This window comes from Nyctibius grandis, chromosome 18 (genome assembly GCF_013368605.1).
Source record: "Nyctibius grandis isolate bNycGra1 chromosome 18, bNycGra1.pri, whole genome shotgun sequence".
NCBI lineage: Eukaryota > Metazoa > Chordata > Aves > Nyctibiiformes > Nyctibiidae > Nyctibius > Nyctibius grandis.
This window is the reverse complement of record NC_090675.1, coordinates 4,251,942-4,271,550: the sequence shown is the minus strand read 5'-3', so window position 1 is coordinate 4,271,550 and position 19,609 is coordinate 4,251,942. Positions and strand designations below refer to the sequence as shown.

General features: G+C 42.0%; 1 protein-coding gene across 2 annotated transcripts in view; it reads left to right on the top strand.

Moving 5' to 3' along the window:
• The first annotated feature begins 3,588 nt into the window (after positions 1-3,588).
• ANKFY1 (ankyrin repeat and FYVE domain containing 1) overlaps positions 3,589-19,609 on the top strand; it is a 33,041-nt gene continuing 17,020 nt past the window's right edge. Inside the window, exons 1-8 of one of the 2 annotated variants that reach the window (XM_068416007.1) lie at positions 3,589-3,628; positions 8,001-8,193; positions 9,766-9,884; positions 12,275-12,410; positions 13,939-14,062; positions 15,624-15,773; positions 16,699-16,864; positions 18,894-19,098. In XM_068416007.1, coding sequence (XP_068272108.1) covers positions 3,619-3,628; positions 8,001-8,193; positions 9,766-9,884; positions 12,275-12,410; positions 13,939-14,062; positions 15,624-15,773; positions 16,699-16,864; positions 18,894-19,098 — 1,103 coding nt within the window. In that variant the 5' untranslated portion in view covers positions 3,589-3,618. Of the gene's footprint in view, positions 3,629-8,000; positions 8,194-9,105; positions 9,174-9,765; positions 9,885-12,274; positions 12,411-13,938; positions 14,063-15,623; positions 15,774-16,698; positions 16,865-18,893; positions 19,099-19,609 lie in introns of those variants that run through there. The other variant, XM_068416008.1, reaches the window with a different exon arrangement.

Genomic DNA, 19,609 nt, shown 5'->3' with positions numbered 1-19,609 from the left:
ATAACATCAGCAAATATTTGTTCAATTTGACATACTGTATTTAATCTTGAAATAATTAAAAAGCAAACAAAACACACCCCTTTCTTCCTATTGTAACCACCTTTGGCCCTCCAGTGAGCAAATACTGATCTCGGAGTATCTGGTAACAAGAGTTTTGCAAGCCTACCTGAAATACCTTTCTACCAAAGAAACTTTATAAGGGAACTTGCAACTACTTGACTGTTCTCTGCTCTGTCACAGGTTTACCACTGCTTTTAACAGCACAGAGTAACCCACTAATAAATCAGGAGTGCCAGGGTTAAAGACTTATCTTGTAAGAAGCCTTCAGTACTACTTTGCTAGCTGGCTGCACTTCGTCTCAGGTTGCTGTGCAGCCTGCATATACTGAAAGGTATATATGACAGGTGTGCTGAGGGGGGAGGCTGGGGTGGAAGGAAGTGACAGTTATTAGTGGCAATATGGTCATATGGGACAAAACAGCCATTTAATAAGTATAGGATGACTTAGAAGTAAAGGTATTTTATCTAAACAGATGTGTTTAATGTCCACATTTACATATTTGATAACTAATTATTTTGAGAAATCTTTAGTTAAATTTGCTTTTAATCGGATAGCCTGCTCAGGTAGGCAGGCAGCTGTGTGCAGTACTTCAGAGCTATTACTGCCCAGACACAATAGCTGATTTTAGTTCCCATTTGAGTGCTTGTCTAAAATTGCTCGAGAGGTTTCTTGTCCACTGGCTGGCTACCCTTTTTCAGTTACCTAAGAGCTGGGACTGCAGGATCTCAGTGGCATGGTGCCATTCTTTCCATAAACAAAATGCTGGGAAGAAGCTACTCTTCCTAAAGCTAGCAGTGGACTTCTGCCCTTGCTTTTCCCTTTCCACAGTGTATCTAAAGAGCTTGTCAGCAATTCAAGAGAAGCAGCACTTGCTGCTTTCAGCACATTCAACAGTGTTCTCTGTTTTGTCTGCCTAAGTAACACATACTGTTCACAACTGACTCATCTGTAAACTTCACAAAAGAGTTTAAAGCTTTATTTTGCTCATTTGTTCTCCAAAATGGCTGCTTGTTTGTTCTTGAAGGGATAGGCCCAGAAATGTTAGTCTTCCATCAGTGGTATGGAAGAACTGTTGAATTCCACAGCAGTGTTGGTTCCCCTCTTTGTAAAGTGTTCAAATATAAACCCACTTGGGTTTGGCTTACCCAGATGGTTTGTGATTCCACATGACCCAGATACTCCAAAGGAAGGTGTGTTACTCTGATATTGTTCAGACGTACAAGCTGCAGGTATGGCTACTGCCCAATGACTTAATGAAGGGGGCAGCTAAGGGTCTGGTGCCAAATGTCCAGGTTGTAGAAAGCCTTTGGCAGGCACAGAAATGGCCTATTTGTTTTCTCTGATCGCAGTCAGCTTTTTGTTCTTACCCTACACGTGAAAGGGATCTGACTATGAGGGTTACTGATATGATCAGAAATTTCTGCTTAGCCTCAAGATAGGAACACCACTGAAAAGATGCAGCACATACAAGTAGTACTGGAATATTTGAACAATCAAAATCAAGTAAACCAGCATTCTTACTCAGTTTCACTTGTACCAAGATCTTGTATCTAGTTTGGTTTATGTAGGTTGTCAGCGTACTGGATGAATAGTTAGACTTTTTCTAGTTCTCTGGGAGCTTGTAATTATGGCTGAGTTTTTGTGCTGTTTTTCTCCCCAACACATGGTGGCCTGCTTTCCAGATACACTGCATCACTGGGGAAAAAGGCAAAGAAAAGCATGGAGTTAAAATAAATATCAAAGTAGCATGGCCATCCTCATTTCTTTTTTATATTTTTCCATGCTGTCCCTTATGCATCAGAGAAGCTCTCTCTAAAAATCAGAAGGGCTGTTCAGCTGTCATGCTAAAATTCTCTCCTGCTGTGATGCCTAGAAAATGCTTATTGAAAGTAGGTGATCAATAAATGGAGAACATTAATTCTGAAGTGATTATAAGTGTACTTTGGTTTTTTGGTAGGCTGATGGGGGGTGGACTTTTTATTGCATCTGTACCATCTGGTGCACTGCTCTTGGTATGGTGCCATCACAGTGCAAACAGAGGAGCACCACAAGTCTTGTGATTTCTCTGTATCTTCAGAAGCATGTACGAGTGATTTCAAACCAAACCAGAAGGTGCTTGGGTTTTAAAGAAAGACTAATCAAACGGCTTCCTGCCCAGGCAAATCCTCAACAGAAGATGAGGTTGCTGATTCCCCAGATGCAAAACATAGGAGTAGTTTGAAATCTGATCTCTGTTGTTGCTCAGAAATTCAACTAAGACTAAATCTGATCAGGCACTAATATCTTTCTTTGCTGTTACTCAAGATGATCAATAGCACACACAAAGCAGTGGTATAAGTTAGCTACATAGCAAAGTTGTACATGTTTGTCATAGAGCTGTGAAAAATGAGATGGGTCATGTTTCAGGATATGTCTAGAAACCACAGTCTGGGGCTCTCCTAGGTCTAGGCCCAGTTCTGGTTTTGCTGTTTTATCCAACAGGCAGAGAAAACTTCACATGAGGCAGAGCAACTTTTCAAAGACTACTTAATGGTGAAGTCAGGAGAAAATACATATACTGTGCATAATGTGTTCAAACATTTATTTGAAATTTGCTCTTTAAAGCAAAAAAAATTGCTGTTGGATCAGTGTAGAATATTTTGGTGTTTCTGTTGTATCTTGGCAAGAAAGATAATGAGCAACGAAAACAGTCTAGGGTCAGCTATGTTGTACACATGGCTTGAGAAAATGATCTTGTTCCCGTTACTTGGTCATTGCCTATCTCAACTCTCAACCACAATTTTTACCCGCTGGGCACAGATCCAGTTGCAGGACTGTTGGCTCTGAAACAAAAGCTGTATGTGGGCAACTGAAGTAAGGATGATACAAGTAATGGCTGCACACTGAAGAGTCCCTATCAGCTTGAAAATGCACGTTGGCACTTCCATGAGCTGTACTGGAACTGGATGCGCAGGAGAAGGCACGCGTTGCTTTTGAGGTGCTAAAGCCAGCACGACTGTGGCTTTCGATGCAGGGCGAGCAGCCGGCGGAGCGAAGGCCGCCATCACGCCCCGGCCCCCGGCGCGTTTCCCCCTCCTGCTGGGCGCTTTTCTCCAGCATCTCCCAGCGCTCCGGCTCTGCCAGCGTTTTGCTACAACCGCGGCCATCGCGCTGTTCCACAGCCAACGCGAGCCACCAGCAGGGATGAGCCGGGCAGGCCGCCTTATCTAAGGCGGGGAACAGAAACCCCAGCGCGGCTAAAACCAGCCGCCGGCTGCCTCCGGCTGCAGAACCGCGGGCCGGCGGGCCCCGCCGCCTCCCGAGGGGCCGGGCAGCACCGCGGCGGGGCGGGCCCGCCGGCTGGCTCCCAGGGGGCCGTTCCGTGGCTGAGGCGGGGAGGAGCCGCCGGTATAAAGCGGCGCGGTGCGAAGCGCAGCCCAGCGTGCCCGGGGCTCCCGCGGAGGGCAGGCGGCGGCCGCAGCCGCGGGGTGCCGCCGCGCCGGTCTCGCGAGAGCGCCTGGCTCGGGCGGTGGGGCGGGCGGCGGCGGCTCTCGCGAGAGCTGCGGCCCCGGACCCAACATGGCGGAAGGTGAGGGGGGGAGGCCGGGCGGGGCCGCGGTCACCGGGCGCACGGGGAGCGCCGCCGGCCGGGGTGGCTTCTGCGCTTGAAGGGGGCCAGGGGCAGCCCCCGTGTGGGACTCCTGCTGCTCCCCTATGGGGGACTGGCTCGGCCCTGCCCGCGGCGGGTGGGGCAGGCCGCCCCCGAGGTGAACGTGAAATGGCGGGGGGGGGGCTCTGCCCGGCCCGGGGCCGCGGGCTGACACCCCCGGGGGTAGGGCGGGCCTGGCACGGGCGTCTTTGCCCCTCAGGAGGGGGGTTTGGGGGCACTCCGGGCTGCTGTGGGTGGTGCGGAGCTCGCTGGGACATCTCGCAGACCCCCTGCCCGCACTGTGCCGGTCAGGCGGGAGCTGCGGGGGGTGATGCCGCCTGTCCTGGGGCTGCCGGGCTGAGCAGGGCCCGGCGTGGGCTGCCGGGGTCGCTGCGGGCGGCGGCTTTTCTTGGAGCGAGGCGGAGAGGCTGTGCTGCAACCTCCTGGTCTCTTGCTGCTGGGAGTCCTTTTGTCAAATTTGGGCTCTGATGAGATCTGCAGAACTACTAGACTGCTTTTGTTTTGCTCGGAGGCTATCAGTTACACCATTTCAAATTTAATTTAACTGAGGTAATGGGACTTGAAAAAACGCTTGGATCTTTACAGCCCTACTCCTTTCTGCAAGACAGAAGCTTCCTCTTTTCCTCCCTGGAGGAAACTGAGTCGGCAAACTGAGCTAAAATACCCCAAGTTACAAAGGAGGTGAAGGCTCTAACTTCCCGTCTTAACAGCATTCAACTCTTGAAGTGCAACTGGTAGAAATTTAAAACCACTTGTGGAAGATTAACTAGGATGTAGCAGATGCTGATCTCTTGGCATGCATCAGCTGAGAGGATGCTGCAGTAAAGCTGGTTTAGTACATCCTTAGAGCAATTCCTAACTTTGTGTGCTGAAATACCACTGTTTCATATTAAGCTGACCAGCCTTGTAGGCTTGCTTTAAGCCTTGGTGACCCAGTTCTGGTGAGCATTAGATGTCAAAAGATGTCTTCAGGTGGTGAAACCTTCCCCACTGAGATTCTTGAGGATCTGAGGCTCTGGTTCAGGGTCCTGCTCTGCAGAATGAACCTGCAGTTGATGCAAGTCCTGTTTCAGGCATTTGTACTTCTCAAAGATTCTTACCTAATACAAGTAATTCTCTTGATCTTTTGGCTGAAGAAGGCACATGACCAACGAGTGAACCTGCATGAACAGGAGTAATAAGCTGGAGTTGTAGCTCTCCCCACTCGATTCCTTATGATATCTGGGTAGAGGGGCTCATTTTGTCCCTTCAAACAAAGCACCTATCTGCAGCAATGCTTTTCTAGTTAAGAACTGATGGTATTGGAGAGTCAGCTGAAAAGTGAAGGCTTATTAAGGAAGGGAGCTTGTCAAACTGGTCATCAGCTCAGAAGCGGAGTGCTTTTTCTTAACGGAAGCGTTGCTTCTGTGTGCAGAAGTCCTGAATTAGACTTATTGCAATTACTAGCTACCGATTGATTGAACAGTTTGTAAAGACAAGAGCTGAGCTTGCTGTTGTAGTGTCTGTAAGAGTTCTGTACCACCAGTACCAGAGATATAGGTTACATGCAGGCATGGGTAGAAATTGTTGGATTAATGTTTGAGTCTAGAGCAGCAGGAAATATGCTGTAGTACTTTGGGAGGGTTGTCAGGGTAAAGATAATCACTGTGCAAAAATGAGGAGGAACAGGAAAGCAGTAACTTGCACAGCCTTGGGGAGATGGGGGTCAGAGTGTGGAGCAGTGGACGAAGGGCCTGACTTGAGAGGGTAAGGAAATAATATATTTTTCTGAAATGCTTCACTCGGGTCCACTTCATAAGAAAACAAAAGCTTATCTGTATTGCTTCTGTGACTGCCCTTGGTGGGTGGGATGGGCAGTGTAATGGGTTCTGTTAGACTCTCCCTCTAGTTTTTGGTACATGCTATCTATCGCTGCACTGCTTGTTGCCTCCCTGCTTATCTCTTTGGATTCAGCTATCTAGTTGCTTTCGAGTACTTTTGTGCCTTCTCCTATAACAAAATGACAGCAGCCTTTTCTGAAGTCCTCTTCTAAGTCTTTCATGTGGAACATCAACTTCTACCAGTTCATGAGATGCTAACCTAGCTGCCAGAAATCTGTTAACAAACACTGCTTTTATTTTCCTGTCTAGCCATCTGTTAACTCTATACCTGGAGTATGGGCTCAGAAAATGAGTCACTCTGTGTACACCTCTCTGCTGAACCCAGGCATCCTGTTCACTGATGCATGTGAATTTGTGTTTAACCAGAGACTTAGTGGTATCTTTCAGTAAGGCTCTTTTCAGTGTCTTTATGCAAGGATCTTCATTAGATGTGTATATGCATGCAGTAATTGTAAGTTATACTTGGGAGACAGCCAGATAAATGGGCACACATAATGTGGGCTGGCAATAGTACGTGCTCTGTCAAAATGATTGCCAGATTGAAAATACAATGGTCACTTTACATTGATTTTTAAAAAGTGATGACACTTCTCCCCACTTCCAAAATTGAGGACTGTAAATAGTAAACCACTTTTGGCTCCTATCAGACTTCTGCTCTCCCTACTCTAACAGTAGGACTTGCTTTGTGCACCCTTGACACCTTCCTTATGAATCAGTCAGAAAGGAGCTATTGCTCAAGAGACATGTCCTTCTAGTTCTGGGAACACTGAAACTGCATTTGTCTTTGGATAGAAAGAAAGACAGACCAGAGCAGAATTTCAAACCCTCTTTGAGGGTTGGTGTAGTACTGGTAGCACAATTCTTGAAGTCACAGTATATTTCAATAGAATAAGGAAAGTATCCCAAAGGAGGTGATATCTATTAACTTTTAAAGGATGAAGCTAAATAAATGGCTGTTGAAGGAAGCACACTGCCAAACGTGCTTAAGTAGTCTTAACTGAAGAGTAAAGCAGGGTAAATTACCTTCTGTTTACCCATTGCAGTAGTTGTTAAGACCTATGAGGGAGCATTTGCTGCAGCAGTCCATAGAGGAAAGACTAAGTGAGGCATTCTGTCTGCAGCTGAGCTGGAGGAGGATGCTCTGCCCTGGGGACCTGTGTTGGAGCAAGGCCAAGGTCAGCTATGCTGTTGAACTTTTCTACAGAAGCAAGAAGAAAACACTGGTCAATAGAGCTCAGTTTCTCATTGTTTGTAGTAGTGACTTCCATTTAGTAAATATTTGAGGAAAAACTGTTGAACAAGGAATTCCTGGCTGGTAGGGAGTGATCTTGTAGGAACTTTCCCACTTAAAATCACTGGGTAGCTTCCAAATTTCTCCTCCCTGCCCCCTCTTGTTTTAGGACTGGTTTTGGATTTGTACCTTATTTGGAAAATCAGCTTAATGATGGGGGAAATAATGAAGCACAATGATAGCTACGTACAGTTTGTGCAACTAATTCATAAGTAAGTATTCATGAGTTGGACTGTTTTTAAGCGCCTATGCAGATGTTTCTTTCCAGCAGTGAAGTAGAGTTTTTTCACATGGGTGGCCTGGGTTGAGCTCAGTGCACAAGCTTACCACAGCATATTGTGGAGTGACCATTTAAGTGTAGTGGAAAAGCGGATTCTGCAATGGGATGGAAATACTTGCCCACGGATCAGATTTCCAGGTGCTGTTGCTGTGCTGCTCCTGAATTGAAGTAGCCACCATGGACCTGACTCTGTGTAGTGACGCCTTGTCAGGGCAGTGCTTCCAGTAGAGGAGTGTGTGTGTACATCAGTAGTAAGAAGAGTTTTATATATTTTTGACTGGCCTTTAAAACATATATTCTGGGGAGAATCTGTTTTCCACTCTGGCTATTTCTTAAGGAGTTTCTTAGCTGACTGTGTTCTAAACAGGTCAATTAAGTACTCTGAGGTAGATATGTATGTCAGCAACTGTTCTAATGATCACTTGCGGTTGATGCCTCAGCTGTGAAGTCAAACAGCTTCTTAACTAAACTGAACGAATGGGTGAGAACTAAAGAGTTAGTCCTCTACCCCACCATAATTCCCACAGTCGTGGACCCCCATGGTTTTAGAAAGCTTATGGCATTTCTGACTGGGCAGGAGTCAGGAACTTTCTTTGTAAGTGGCTTCTGTCACTGTGTTCTGATGATTTTTGATGTGTTTATGGCTAGTAATGATATAAAATAAAAGGTTTAATATTGGGGGTGTGATGCTCAAGTAGTGTCGATGAGGAGAGACTTTTACTGGAGTGTTCCTTGATTAAACTAGATGTTTGTAATGTGCTTGTAGGGTTAAGTTACTCTCAGTTGCAAACCAAAGGTGTGCATGTTTCAGCCTTGTAGTAACACTGTGTGCCTCTGCAGAGGAGGTGGCCAAGCTGGAAAAGCACCTGATGCTCCTCCGCCAGGAGTATGTAAAGCTGCAGAAGAAACTAGCTGATACGGAAAGGAGATGCAATCTTCTGGCTGCCCAGGCTAACCAAGACAATGCCAGTGACACCTTCATCAGTCGACTTCTTGCCATTGTAGCTGAACTCTATCAGCAAGAGCAGTACAGGTAAGAAATCCCTGTTTGGGGAAAGGGGCATTACAGGAACCTTTGACTTTATTGACTGCAGTAGGTACTAGTCTCTCTCTACTGCCTGGTATGAATAGGGTCCTCAGTTGCAATTGTGTTTGGAAGAGCATGTGAAGATCAGTAGCAAAGAGCTCCAAGTAGAAGTTCATCTGAGACTGACATTTAAGACAAGTTTAAAGAAAAGTGACCATTTTTACAGTCAACAGCAAAGCTGCCTTTGAACAGAAGTAACTTTAAACTGATCTGTGTCTAGTTGATGGATTAATTACATGATGTGTCTTTTACCAACTGGAAAGCCCTCTTTTCTTGAAAGGCTATGTCCTTGAAAGGCTATGTGCTCCTGTTGTGTGTAAAGCAGCTGATTAAATTGGCTTGTCTGGTTGTATGATGTAACAGGTCTTAGAGACAGGGATATATGTGACTTAGTGGTATAAATGATATTGTATCTTTGAATCCCAACACAAAATTAGGTTTAATGGTTTCTTTTCCATAGACACATTAAGGATCACCTTTAGTACTCTAGATCCCTTACCTGATCTAGTTCCAAGACTACAGTGACACTTATCTATTTCTTTGCTATTACTGAAAGCAATGCCAGTATAGTAAAGGAGTTCAGTCATGTAACAGGAAAAAACATAGTTTTGATTAAAATTTTGTTCCCCTAACATCTCTTCATGAGCCTCCCTGAGAAAAGGCTCTGTGCTGGTGAGAACTTATTATAGCATGCTGGGTAAAAGATTCATTAGGTAGCATATGTCAGAAGAGCTGGATCACTTCAGTTCAGCTTTTGAGTTTTAAAGACATAGAATAGTGGTCTAGTTATAAAAGGAGAAAGGAAGCAAGTCCTAATGCAAGTTTATTTAAGTAACGTCTCTATGTTTTGCACTTCAGTTTACAGCAATGGTTTGATTTAGAAAATGATCTGGAAAATGCACCTACACAGTCAGAACACTTACAAGGTATGGGATTTTAAAATAACAGGGCAGGTGCTTTCTAACTATGAAGGATAACATGGTATTAAAGGGGTCAGAATGAAATAAGTGTTCTTGACAACTGGTCTCCTGGGAACTGGGGATTCTTGGAGTCTGCCTTGTACTCAGACTACCGTCAAACATCATTTGTTCTCTTGCTGGTCTTGCCTGAAACCATTGATGTTTAGCTGATGGTATTAGTAAGGACACTGTAACACAAATATTCAACCTCAAGATCGTTGGATTTTCCCATCTTCTGGAATAGTTCCCTTGCAGTTTATTCCAAAATGGTTAAAAAAAACCCCCACCAAACCCAAACACTGAATATTAATGCCTCATTGCATTTCTGCCTAGAAAAATAAGAATTGTGATTTGGCACATGCTCTACTTAACCAATTAAATGTATTTTGATGTCTCAAACAACTTGAACCTAAATGTGGATACCAGGACATAGATACTATGGAGATGCTGAATCCGTATGTATCTAAGCACAGGGGAAGCCTGCACACACACACTCTCACATTCTCTCTCTCTCTCTCTCTCTCTCTCTTTCTCTCTCTTTCTGTGCTTTTTTTCTCAGTGATCTGAAGATAAAGGTTGGGGACAAGCACATCAGTGCTCACAAATTTGTCTTGGCGGCACGCAGTGACACTTGGAATCTTGCCAACCTTGCCTCAACAGAGGAGCTGGATCTGTCAGGTCAGTCACTGCTTAGTAGTATAATGCTTAGATTGTCTTTAGGATGACTGATGAAAAGGCCTGTTGGGAAAAGGTGCTTATGTACCTTTCAGACTACTGCTGTCCGCAAAAAGTGGTGCTTAATCCACTAATTATGGAGCTCTGTCTGTGAAACATGGTAGTACACTTGTGAACTTGGTGCTAGTGCTAGTTAAATAAATAACCTGCCTTCTTTCTCTTTAATGAACAGGGGCTGAGAATGGTGGCCTCTTTGTCTTTTCTAGAGTCAACTAAACATAATGAAAAACAAATCTATATGGAGGAGCTTGACTTCTTCCTTTCTAAGGACAGGGCTTTTTGAGGTAGTGTGTGTGACTTCTCTGAAGTGTGTAATGGAAATACCTTGCTTCTTGTTAGCATAATGTTTGTGGGAAATTAATACAAATACTGATGTGTTATTAAAAAGTTATTTGCTTTGGCACTTTGATACCTTTGCAAAATAGGTGAGGAAGAAAAGTTTTCTAAAAGACAGTCTTACAGCAGAACACAACACTGTCTTGTAGATCTGTTTCTTGCATGTACTTACACTGGGCAGTGTTTCTGCAGATTGAACCTCTTGACAGGCTTTTCTTCTGTACTTAACAGTGTAGAAGAGTCTTGTACAATTAATTTGTGAGCAATAAAAACAGGCATGAAGTTAAGCATGTTTGCTGGCTGGCCTGTTGAATATTAAGCATTGGCTTTACTTTCTGCACTTAATATTCTAATGAATCCTAAGTGCAGACAAACTGGAAAGAAGCAAGTCACAGCAAGTTAGTTTTATGAGACAGCATAGGCTTTCTTGCAAAAGGGTTTATGGATCTTCCTGCAGCCCCAAGAAAACATATGCCAAGGATTTTTTAAATTGAGTGCTATGCTAACAGAAGATCATTACCGAAAAGCCCTTATGTTAACTGTAGTTTTGTTACAAGTGGCAGTCCATGGCATTAGCTCCACATTTAAGCTAGTCTGAGAATCTCAAATGTAACTGCAGTCTTGCATGTTTAACAATGCAAACACTTCCTATTATAGAATGATGCTTAAAATACGTGCTAGTAAAGTGATACTTTCCACTGGGTGAAATTGAGTTTTTTTATAAAATTTGATAAATGGCACAAGGATTAGGTTATGAAATAGTTGTAGCAAGCAACAAACTGTTCCCTAAATACTCATTGTTTTCTTAAGAGGGTCTTTTTAAGAACTTGCAAACTAAGATTGCCTGAATCCTAACTTCAAAATACTTGAAATTGAGTGGTTTTAGAGTTCATGTAATCCGCAGAATTTTCTACTCTTTAAGAGCAGAAAGAGATGAACACAGATTCTCTTGGTGGGAGGGAGAAAATTAACTCTTATCTCTGCCAAGGCAGAGCTCATATTACAGCTCAAGTAGATTTTCTGATTACTTCAGCTTCAGCAAAAGATACTTGCCTTACTAAAACCTCCTGTTTCTTAGGAGGCAGTCTACAGGCTATACCAAGTATGGTGTGGTACTCTGCAAATAATCTGGGGCAACCCTCCATGTAAAGGAGATGTGTTAGGATGGGTATTTCAGTATCTTAAACATGTATATTTTTGTTTCAAAACCAAACAAAACAGCTTAAGGGACTAATGTTATATTTCTGAATGAATGGTATTTTTTTGGTGTAATTGGTCTGATCTTATGTTGTGGAGTAATTCTCATGTACAACCTTGTAAGTAGAATTGTCACTGTGCTTCTGCCTAAGTGAGAAAGGTCCCTGGCCATTGGGCTTGTGTATTTTGTGTCCTGTGGTGTAGGTTTCTATTTTTCTTGCTGTATAAAAACTTCAGGCTTGTGATCAGTGTTGTAAACACCTGAAATATAACCAGCTTCTTAAACTGATTCTTTTGTACCTTTCCTAGAAATGGTTCCCAGCAGTTTTAGGTACTTTAGTCATTACTAAGGTGTAAGTACCTTTATTGAAATGCAACAGTTTATAATGTATGGTTATAATATAAAAGAGGGAGGATTCTTAAATCAGAAAGGGGATTTGGGCTTGTCAAGTGTAGATGTGGATTTAGCCATATGTGAGGGACCAAAGACTTTAAAGGGGCATCACTGGCCCCTAAACATGCAATATTTGTGTAGCAGGTAGGAGATGTTACAGTGTTCCAATGGGAAAAAAAAAAACAAAAACATTTTCCTGCTTGGTGCCAGCATTGTTACTGGTTTCAACTTCTGACCACTTTTGCCTCTGTCTTGATGTTTTGATTGAGCTAAAGCAGTACAGTTTCAACAAGGCTATCTTTTTCCAGGGTAGCTGTGATTTTAACATTCAGAGGAATAGCAACTACCTGAATAGAGGTGATTGTTCTTTGGGTATTTTATTAATCCCTGTTGCTCCCTGCACCAGATGCTGACCCAGAGGTAACCATGGCAATGCTGCGGTGGATCTACACAGATGAACTTGAGCTAAGAGAAGATGATATCTTCTTGACAGAGCTCATGAAACTAGCTAATAAATTTCAGCTCCAGCTGCTTAGGGAAAGGTGAGTCTTGGTAAATACAGTGAATCTTCTTGAACTCTTCAACCTTATTTCTGATCAAACAAGATGATAGCTGCTGGCAATTGGATAAAATTTTGCTTTCTCCAAATCTTGAGGTTTTCAGTAATACAGCATGACACTCAGTTGATCACAGGAAATGAAGCCTGGCACTACAGTTAAACTGTAGCAGTTTTTCTTGTAGCTTTTATGTTTACTTTCTAGTTCCTCTCTCAGTCAAACTAGTAACTGTAATTTGGCATTAAGAAGAAGCAGAGATCAGTATATTAGTAACAATCTCTGGAGAGTTGCAAGAAAGGAATTGTTAAAGAGAATGCTAGGAAGAGTCAATGGCAAGTAGCTTGCAGTATTAAAATACCACCGGTGAAAAATTTTTAACTTAAATAACTGTTCTTCTGTGCATCTTGGTGGCAACTTTTCTTCATAAAGAAGGTTAATGTAATGGTACAATGCTTTGCCATTTTGAGGAGATTATAATTACACCATTCTAGTAGGGGTTAGGTCATCTTGAATGTATAGAGTGCTCTAAATAACCACTTAGAGTTAGTGAGAAGCCTGAATGTACAAACTGAAACCTCTTCAAGTTTTGTACAACTTTGAAGCCTTGAATTTAGTCAAAGTACCCTTTGATATAATAATCTTTTGCCCAAGGAATGGCTGGGGCTGTAGGAGTACATGGCACTCATAATCTATGATTTAAGTGTGACTTAACATGAAGCAAACTAAATTGATGTCAGTTCATCTGACCAAAGAAGTTGACATCTGTAAGGCCAATGCCAAAACTGCCCTCAGCTTCATACCAGCCTAAAATTGTCTAAGTGTTGTACTAGCTAAACACTTCTCAGCTGTTGTCTGGTCATGGTAGTCTAGTGACAAGTCCACATACAGAATGCTGCTAGTAATTATTAGATGTCTTAGTAGGTATTGGCACCTGGAGACAAGTATTTCCATTTTTTGGTCTTAATATCTGCATGGAGATCACTAACATGTTTAACTTCATCTGCATTTTGAGGTACTTGGATTTTTTCCCATAAGCTCAAATGAATAGCTTCATGCCGATAAAGATCAGGTGGATCTGCTGTTAAAGCTTATCCATTCTCTTTATTAAACAAATACCTGTATTTGGCATGCCTTTTTCTAGCTTTTGCACAAAAGCTGCTTGTGATCACCGTAGTACTTGTAAAGACAGACATCTTCCCTACTTCATAACAGTGAACGAACTGCAGTTTGTTCTTTTGGGAGAACTAGGATGTGTCTCCACTTTCAGGCTCCTGCAGTGTGTGGTGTTATCATGGGACCTTAGCTTGGATGGACTCTAATAGAAATCTGCTCTTATGGAAATTGTCTTATAGGGCTTCAGACTGAAGTAGGTTTATGCTGCTTAGCCTTATGGTAAAGCAAGACCAAGTCATTTCCTACGGGCATCTAGGAAGAGACACTGTTACAGCATGGGAGAGTGATTACAGTAAAGCTGTTTCCTGACTACTGAACACCGGCTTTCCTATTTTGACAGATGTGAAAAAGGAGTTATGTCGCTAGTTAATGTCAGGAACTGCATTCGTTTCTATCAGACTGCTGAGGAGCTGAATGCTAGCACTCTTCTGAACTATTGTGCCGAGATAATTGCTAGTCACTGGGTAAGTACTGTCAAAAGGAAGCAAGAAGAAGAATGTTTGCAGAGTATAGGAACTTAATCAGTAGAATTTTGTTTAACTTGCTGTACTGTCTAACCTCAGGAGTGTCTCTTGGTATGCAAGCATTCCACTTGGGATGGGGATTACATGGATTCCTGATTAACTTTTAGTGACTAAGGTGACCTATTATCTTGACCCTTGTATGTTTGCAAGGAGCAACAGTGTTGGTAAAAAGCTGTCAAATCTGCCTGCCCTGTCCCCCTGGCGTGAGTGAAGGGGCTGCTGCTGAGGCAGGAGTGACTTTTCCCTTCTCGCCTGTCTCAGTTATCTTTATAATGTGTGCTGCTGATGCTGTGTGTTATTTGGTATTCTCTACAATACAAATTCATAATTATGTTGGAAACAAAGCATGTTAAATGGCTCCTTCTCTTAAGATTTTTTTTGTTGTCTTTAAAGGTTATGTCCGTTGTCTGTCTTGGTGTGAATGTCTTGACTGGGGGCAAGTAGCTTATAGTGTGAAGAGTTGTTCTGCTCATTGAGACACTTCACTGTAAAAAGCATCTTACTGTGTTAAACATGAGCCAAACCAAAGGGTCTGTATTCTAATAAGCAAGTGGGTAGTTCATCAAATCTGGACTCTGAACTGTTTAGAAGTTCATCCATAGTTAGTCTCTCTATACAGATCACAAATCCCAGGCCTCATTTTACTTCTAAAAATAATGCAGGCAAACCAGCAAAAAGTTTGTCTTCTGTAATGGAGGGAGCAGCAAGGAGTCTTGCAACCGACTTGGAAGTTTCATTTGCTCTGATCTGTTATTTTGAGGAAAGTTTGATTAACTGTGCAATGGATTAGCCTTTAAAATAAGACTTGTCAACAGCAGACTAGTGCATGAGGGTTTGGTTATTCTAAATCTAAAATGCATCATCCAGATGTGGATGTTTTTTTGGCAAATGCCAAAGCAGAGGGGAGTGCTTTCATCTGTAAATATAGAAAAAAAAGATTTTTGAATCTAAACCGGCCATTTTAACTTTTTCCTGCTTCTGGCTCCTAACTTTTGACACTGTATTCTGTTTGGAAATGAGGTTGTTTCTGTTTAGTCAAATGACCACTAACTCAAACATAAGGTCTTTATACTTCTAAGTTTCTGTTTACTTTTATTCAAGTTTTTCAAAGTTCTGTGGAGTTGTCAGTCTTCAATAGTTGTAGGCCTCTTTGTCAGAAAAATCTAATATGTGATTTAAGTCCAGATAGAGAATTAGTTTAGAGACTAGATGTTAATCTACCCTAATGTCTGGTAAAATGCTAGTTTTCCATGTCTATAGACAAAAGGAAAGAAAAATTTCACTAACTGATCTTGAAACTAAAATGTAAGATGTGAAACTTCAAGAGTGTTTCTTCCTAGTCTTAAAAGGCTATCTTGGATTGTTTCTGCTTGTTGTGATGTTACCAAAATGGAGGTTTTAACTGTACTTGTTTTGTGACCTTCATAATTACATCGTGCAATGCCTTGTTTATAAATAAAATAGGATTGTTGCTTACCCTTTTATTTTTCATTTCTTCTAGGATGACTTGCGTAAAGAAGACTTCAGTAGCATGAGCGCTCAGTTATTGTATAAAATGTTCAAGTCAAAGACAGAATATCCTTTGCATAAAGCTATTAAAGTTGAGAGAGAAGATGTAGTCTTTTTGTATCTTATTGAAATGGATTCACAGGTATAGTGAGACTGACTTGATCTGTCTTCTAGAATTTGGTGTTTCAAATAACTAGTTTCTAACTACCAGTCTGAACCTTGTTATTGATTTTTGTCACTAATTCTTATTTGCATGTTTATCATTGCCATAGCTACTTCTGTGTATGTAATGGAGGTCTAGTGGTAAAGGCTCCATAAAGACATAATTAAGTGTTGTGAATCTATTCAGAAAACATCTTGCATGCAACAGATTGTACGTAATCAAATCCAATACTTGATATTGCTATGCACATTTAAAGTTGAATGGCATAATAGTCAACTTTGCTGCTTTATGGCAGTTCAGTAAGTGTCATTTCTTTGAACAAATGCTTTTCCTCTTCTGTTAAATGTTTGAAGTAACACATATTTGTTCTGTTTGGATGAACACTCTAAACAACTAGCAAATAAGTTGTACCCCAACAAAGGAGAAGGAAAAATTATTCAAGTATTAATTATCAAGACCTGTTCAATTAGTCCTTTCAGATGCCTCAAATCCTAACTGGAAGATTGGACTGTAGCAGTACATGGCAGCCTTAGGTGCTAGTCCAGTTGGGATTTGAGGTATCTTAAAGGAATAGTTGGATAATTCTTCCTAGTACTATGTTGAATATGTGTATATAGGCAGCATCTTCTAAGAGTGTACTAGTCTTGTTTCCTGTGAATTAAACAAGGCTTGCAGACACAACTCCTGTTTTCTTGTTGAACAGCCTTCTGGGGAGACTTGCATGTGGTGATGCTAGTCTTCTGATTGTTTTCGTGTGTAAGATGCACTTACCTAAATGCAACACTAGCATTTTGCATTAGAGCTGAAGGTCTAACATTGTGGTAGTTGGAACACGCTGTTAAAATATTATGTAGGGCTGGTGGGCACCTCTAACTAATGTCAATTGACTGAATTTTTGTTGTAGCTTCCTGGGAAGCTCAATGAATTGGATCACAATGGAGATCTTGCTTTGGATCTAGCCCTTGCCCAACGACTAGAGAGTATTGCGACTACACTGGTCAACTACAAGGCTGACGTAGATAGGGCAGACAAGAGAGGCTGGAGTCTGTTACATAAAGCCATCCAAAGAGGTAAGTAAATAGGATATGAAGCCTTGTTAACTTGCAGTTGTTCCCATTGTGGAATACATATTTCAAAGTCTATTGCTATTTCACTTTGTAGTTGACACTTCAGTTAGAAAATTATAGGCAAGGGTGAACTTTGTCTTATTTCTTTATTTAAACTTGAAACCAAACAAACTCTTACTTGGTATCTGAAAGCTAGCCTGCTGGCTGGTGAACTAAACTTACACTACATGATATCCAGTAGCAATCTAGTAGAGTATTGTCTGCTAAAGGAAGAAATGTAGGGAGATACTGAAAATATTCTAATTTGACAGCACAAGGTGTTTCTAACAAATAGCTGAATCAAGCATGACAGCCTAGTCACAAATAAAGATGAAGCCTTTTTCTAGGCCTAGGTTGAATGCAGCATATGCTTCTTTGTGATTATTGTTAACAGCAAGGCTCCTCGTTACTCAACGGCAGTTTTAGGGGAGGAAAAACTGACAGGAAGAAGATGAGGAGCAGATGGAGGTGTTTCTATGCCAGTCTGAATATCTTCAAAGCTCTGGTGAATAGTAGCATAGTTATCAGAGCAGAGTCTGAGTAAAACTACACAACTATCTTGAGCTGTTCTCCACCTTGGAGTGGAAAATGCATCTTATGAGACCTGGAGCACAATAGGACCTGGTTGCTGTGGCCACAGTACCCTGAAGGCTTTGGAGCAGCAGCATCTTGGTGTATGACCAAAGTCTGGTAAATAGCGAGTGCCTCGTGCTACTAGTTGCCTGCAATGATCTCTTTGGCAGCTCTGTTCCAGGAAGCCAAGCACAACAGGAACCTTACCTGTGACTGGACCTCATGGGTATTGTGCTACAAATTAAAAGCATAAGTTTGTTTAACAGCAAGCTCTTTTGGGCTCTTGGAAGTAGTTTAAGTTTTGTGAGCTCAAAATGCAGCTCCTGACTTCTTCCTTTAATTTCCTACATATCTAAACAGGGTAATGCTGGTGTCTGATCCTGTGAATGAAACTTCAGGAGTAGGAGACCTTCTAGGCATAGGTCAGTGTTGTGATGGCTGCAGCCCTATAAAGCAGTAGAAAGATTGCAGCAGGCTGCTCTTCATACTTAATACTAGCATTTGTCCTCTAGTTCTAATGTCTGCTTTCAGTCTAAGCTAGAGCTCTGAGAATGAATGCTTGCTTTTCAGTAACCAAAGCTTCAGTGAATTAATCACTGTTAACAATCACATGTTCTGGAAATGGAGCTAAAGCAAATTGTCTGAACTTGCCCCATGATTCTGATTTATGATCATTGGAGAGTGGGGGAATGTCTGATATGGAATCAGAAAATGGGATTTTGGTTCTCGCTGGCACAGATAATATAGCAATCTATCTGGTGAACAGTGTTTCAGTATCATCCTGACATCATTGTCTGCATCTTGGTGTTTCAAGTTCAAGGTTTCATGTAATGAAGTGGGCCTAAGTTCTGACTTCTCAGACGCTCTCAAGGGGGAGTTTGTAGGAATGCCATGCATGGTGGGTCTAAACTGTTGCAGCCCTTACACTATATGTAGAGGCCTACACTTTAAAGAGCAAAGGCTGTGTGATTGCTTGTTTATGTAGCAGTACTGAACAGATGATTACTAACTTCAACTACACACTTCTGACTGATGCCCTGGAATAGTACCTTTTGTTCAAAAACTACTTGTCTGTTTAGTCTCACAATTTGTCCAATTGTGCATTAAAGCGGCAGTGGTTTTATCTTGATAGAGGAACTAGCAAACTCAGTAGCACCATAACAAACTAGTGTGTCAACTTGTCCCATGTAACCTCTGGGAAAAACACTTTTTCCAGGGGGTTGTGAAATATTTTAATCCTGACTTTGCAATGAAGTGTTCCTGAAGTTACCTATTGCTAAGGCATTCTAAGAGCAGACACTTGTATTGGAATGATTGTGTGGTATAGAGGGAAATCATATGTATCCATTTTCTGGCCTTTATATATAAAATATATAGGGTCCAGTGTATCCGTAAATAACCTTATTTTGTTTCACAAAAGGAGATAAATTTGCTGCAAACTTTCTCATTAAAAATGGTGCCCGTGTGAATGCTGCTACGCTGGGAGACCAGGAGACTCCTCTGCACCTTGTGGCATCATACAGCCCCAAGAAGCATTTGCCAGATGTCATGGCAGAGATGGCACAGATAGCAGAGTCCCTCTTACAGGCGGGAGCCAATCCAAATATGCAAGACAATAAAGGAAGGTAAATACTGGGTGAAGTAAAGTCTGCCAACAGTTTAACAGATAATACTGAAGTGATTAGATGCAGCCCCCTAAGAACCTGCTCAGGTCTGTCAGCAAAGCACAGGTGATACTGAAAGCAGGAAAGGTGAATTCATCAATCCAGTTAGAGACCTGTGGATAGCACTCAAAGCAGAAAGCTGTGCAGGCTGACTGGTAACCTGTCAAGACTAATTAAGCATAGCCCAGCTATAGAAAGCTGGGCTGAATTGATTGTGTTGGAACACATGGCACACAATTAATCTGCCTTTATGGAATCACTGAACAGTAAAGCAAGTGAACTAAGATGACAAATAGTATTCCTGAACGGCACTTCTCTTTGAAGCTGTCAGTGAAACTGAAATGATCTGAAAGAGCCACTATCTGCAGTGTGTTTGTCTGAAGTGTAGGGCACATAAACTGCTTTACAGGTTAGGTTGGGCTGGCAAACAAGTACCTAAAATGATATAGAAGACTTGGAGTATATCAGCTAC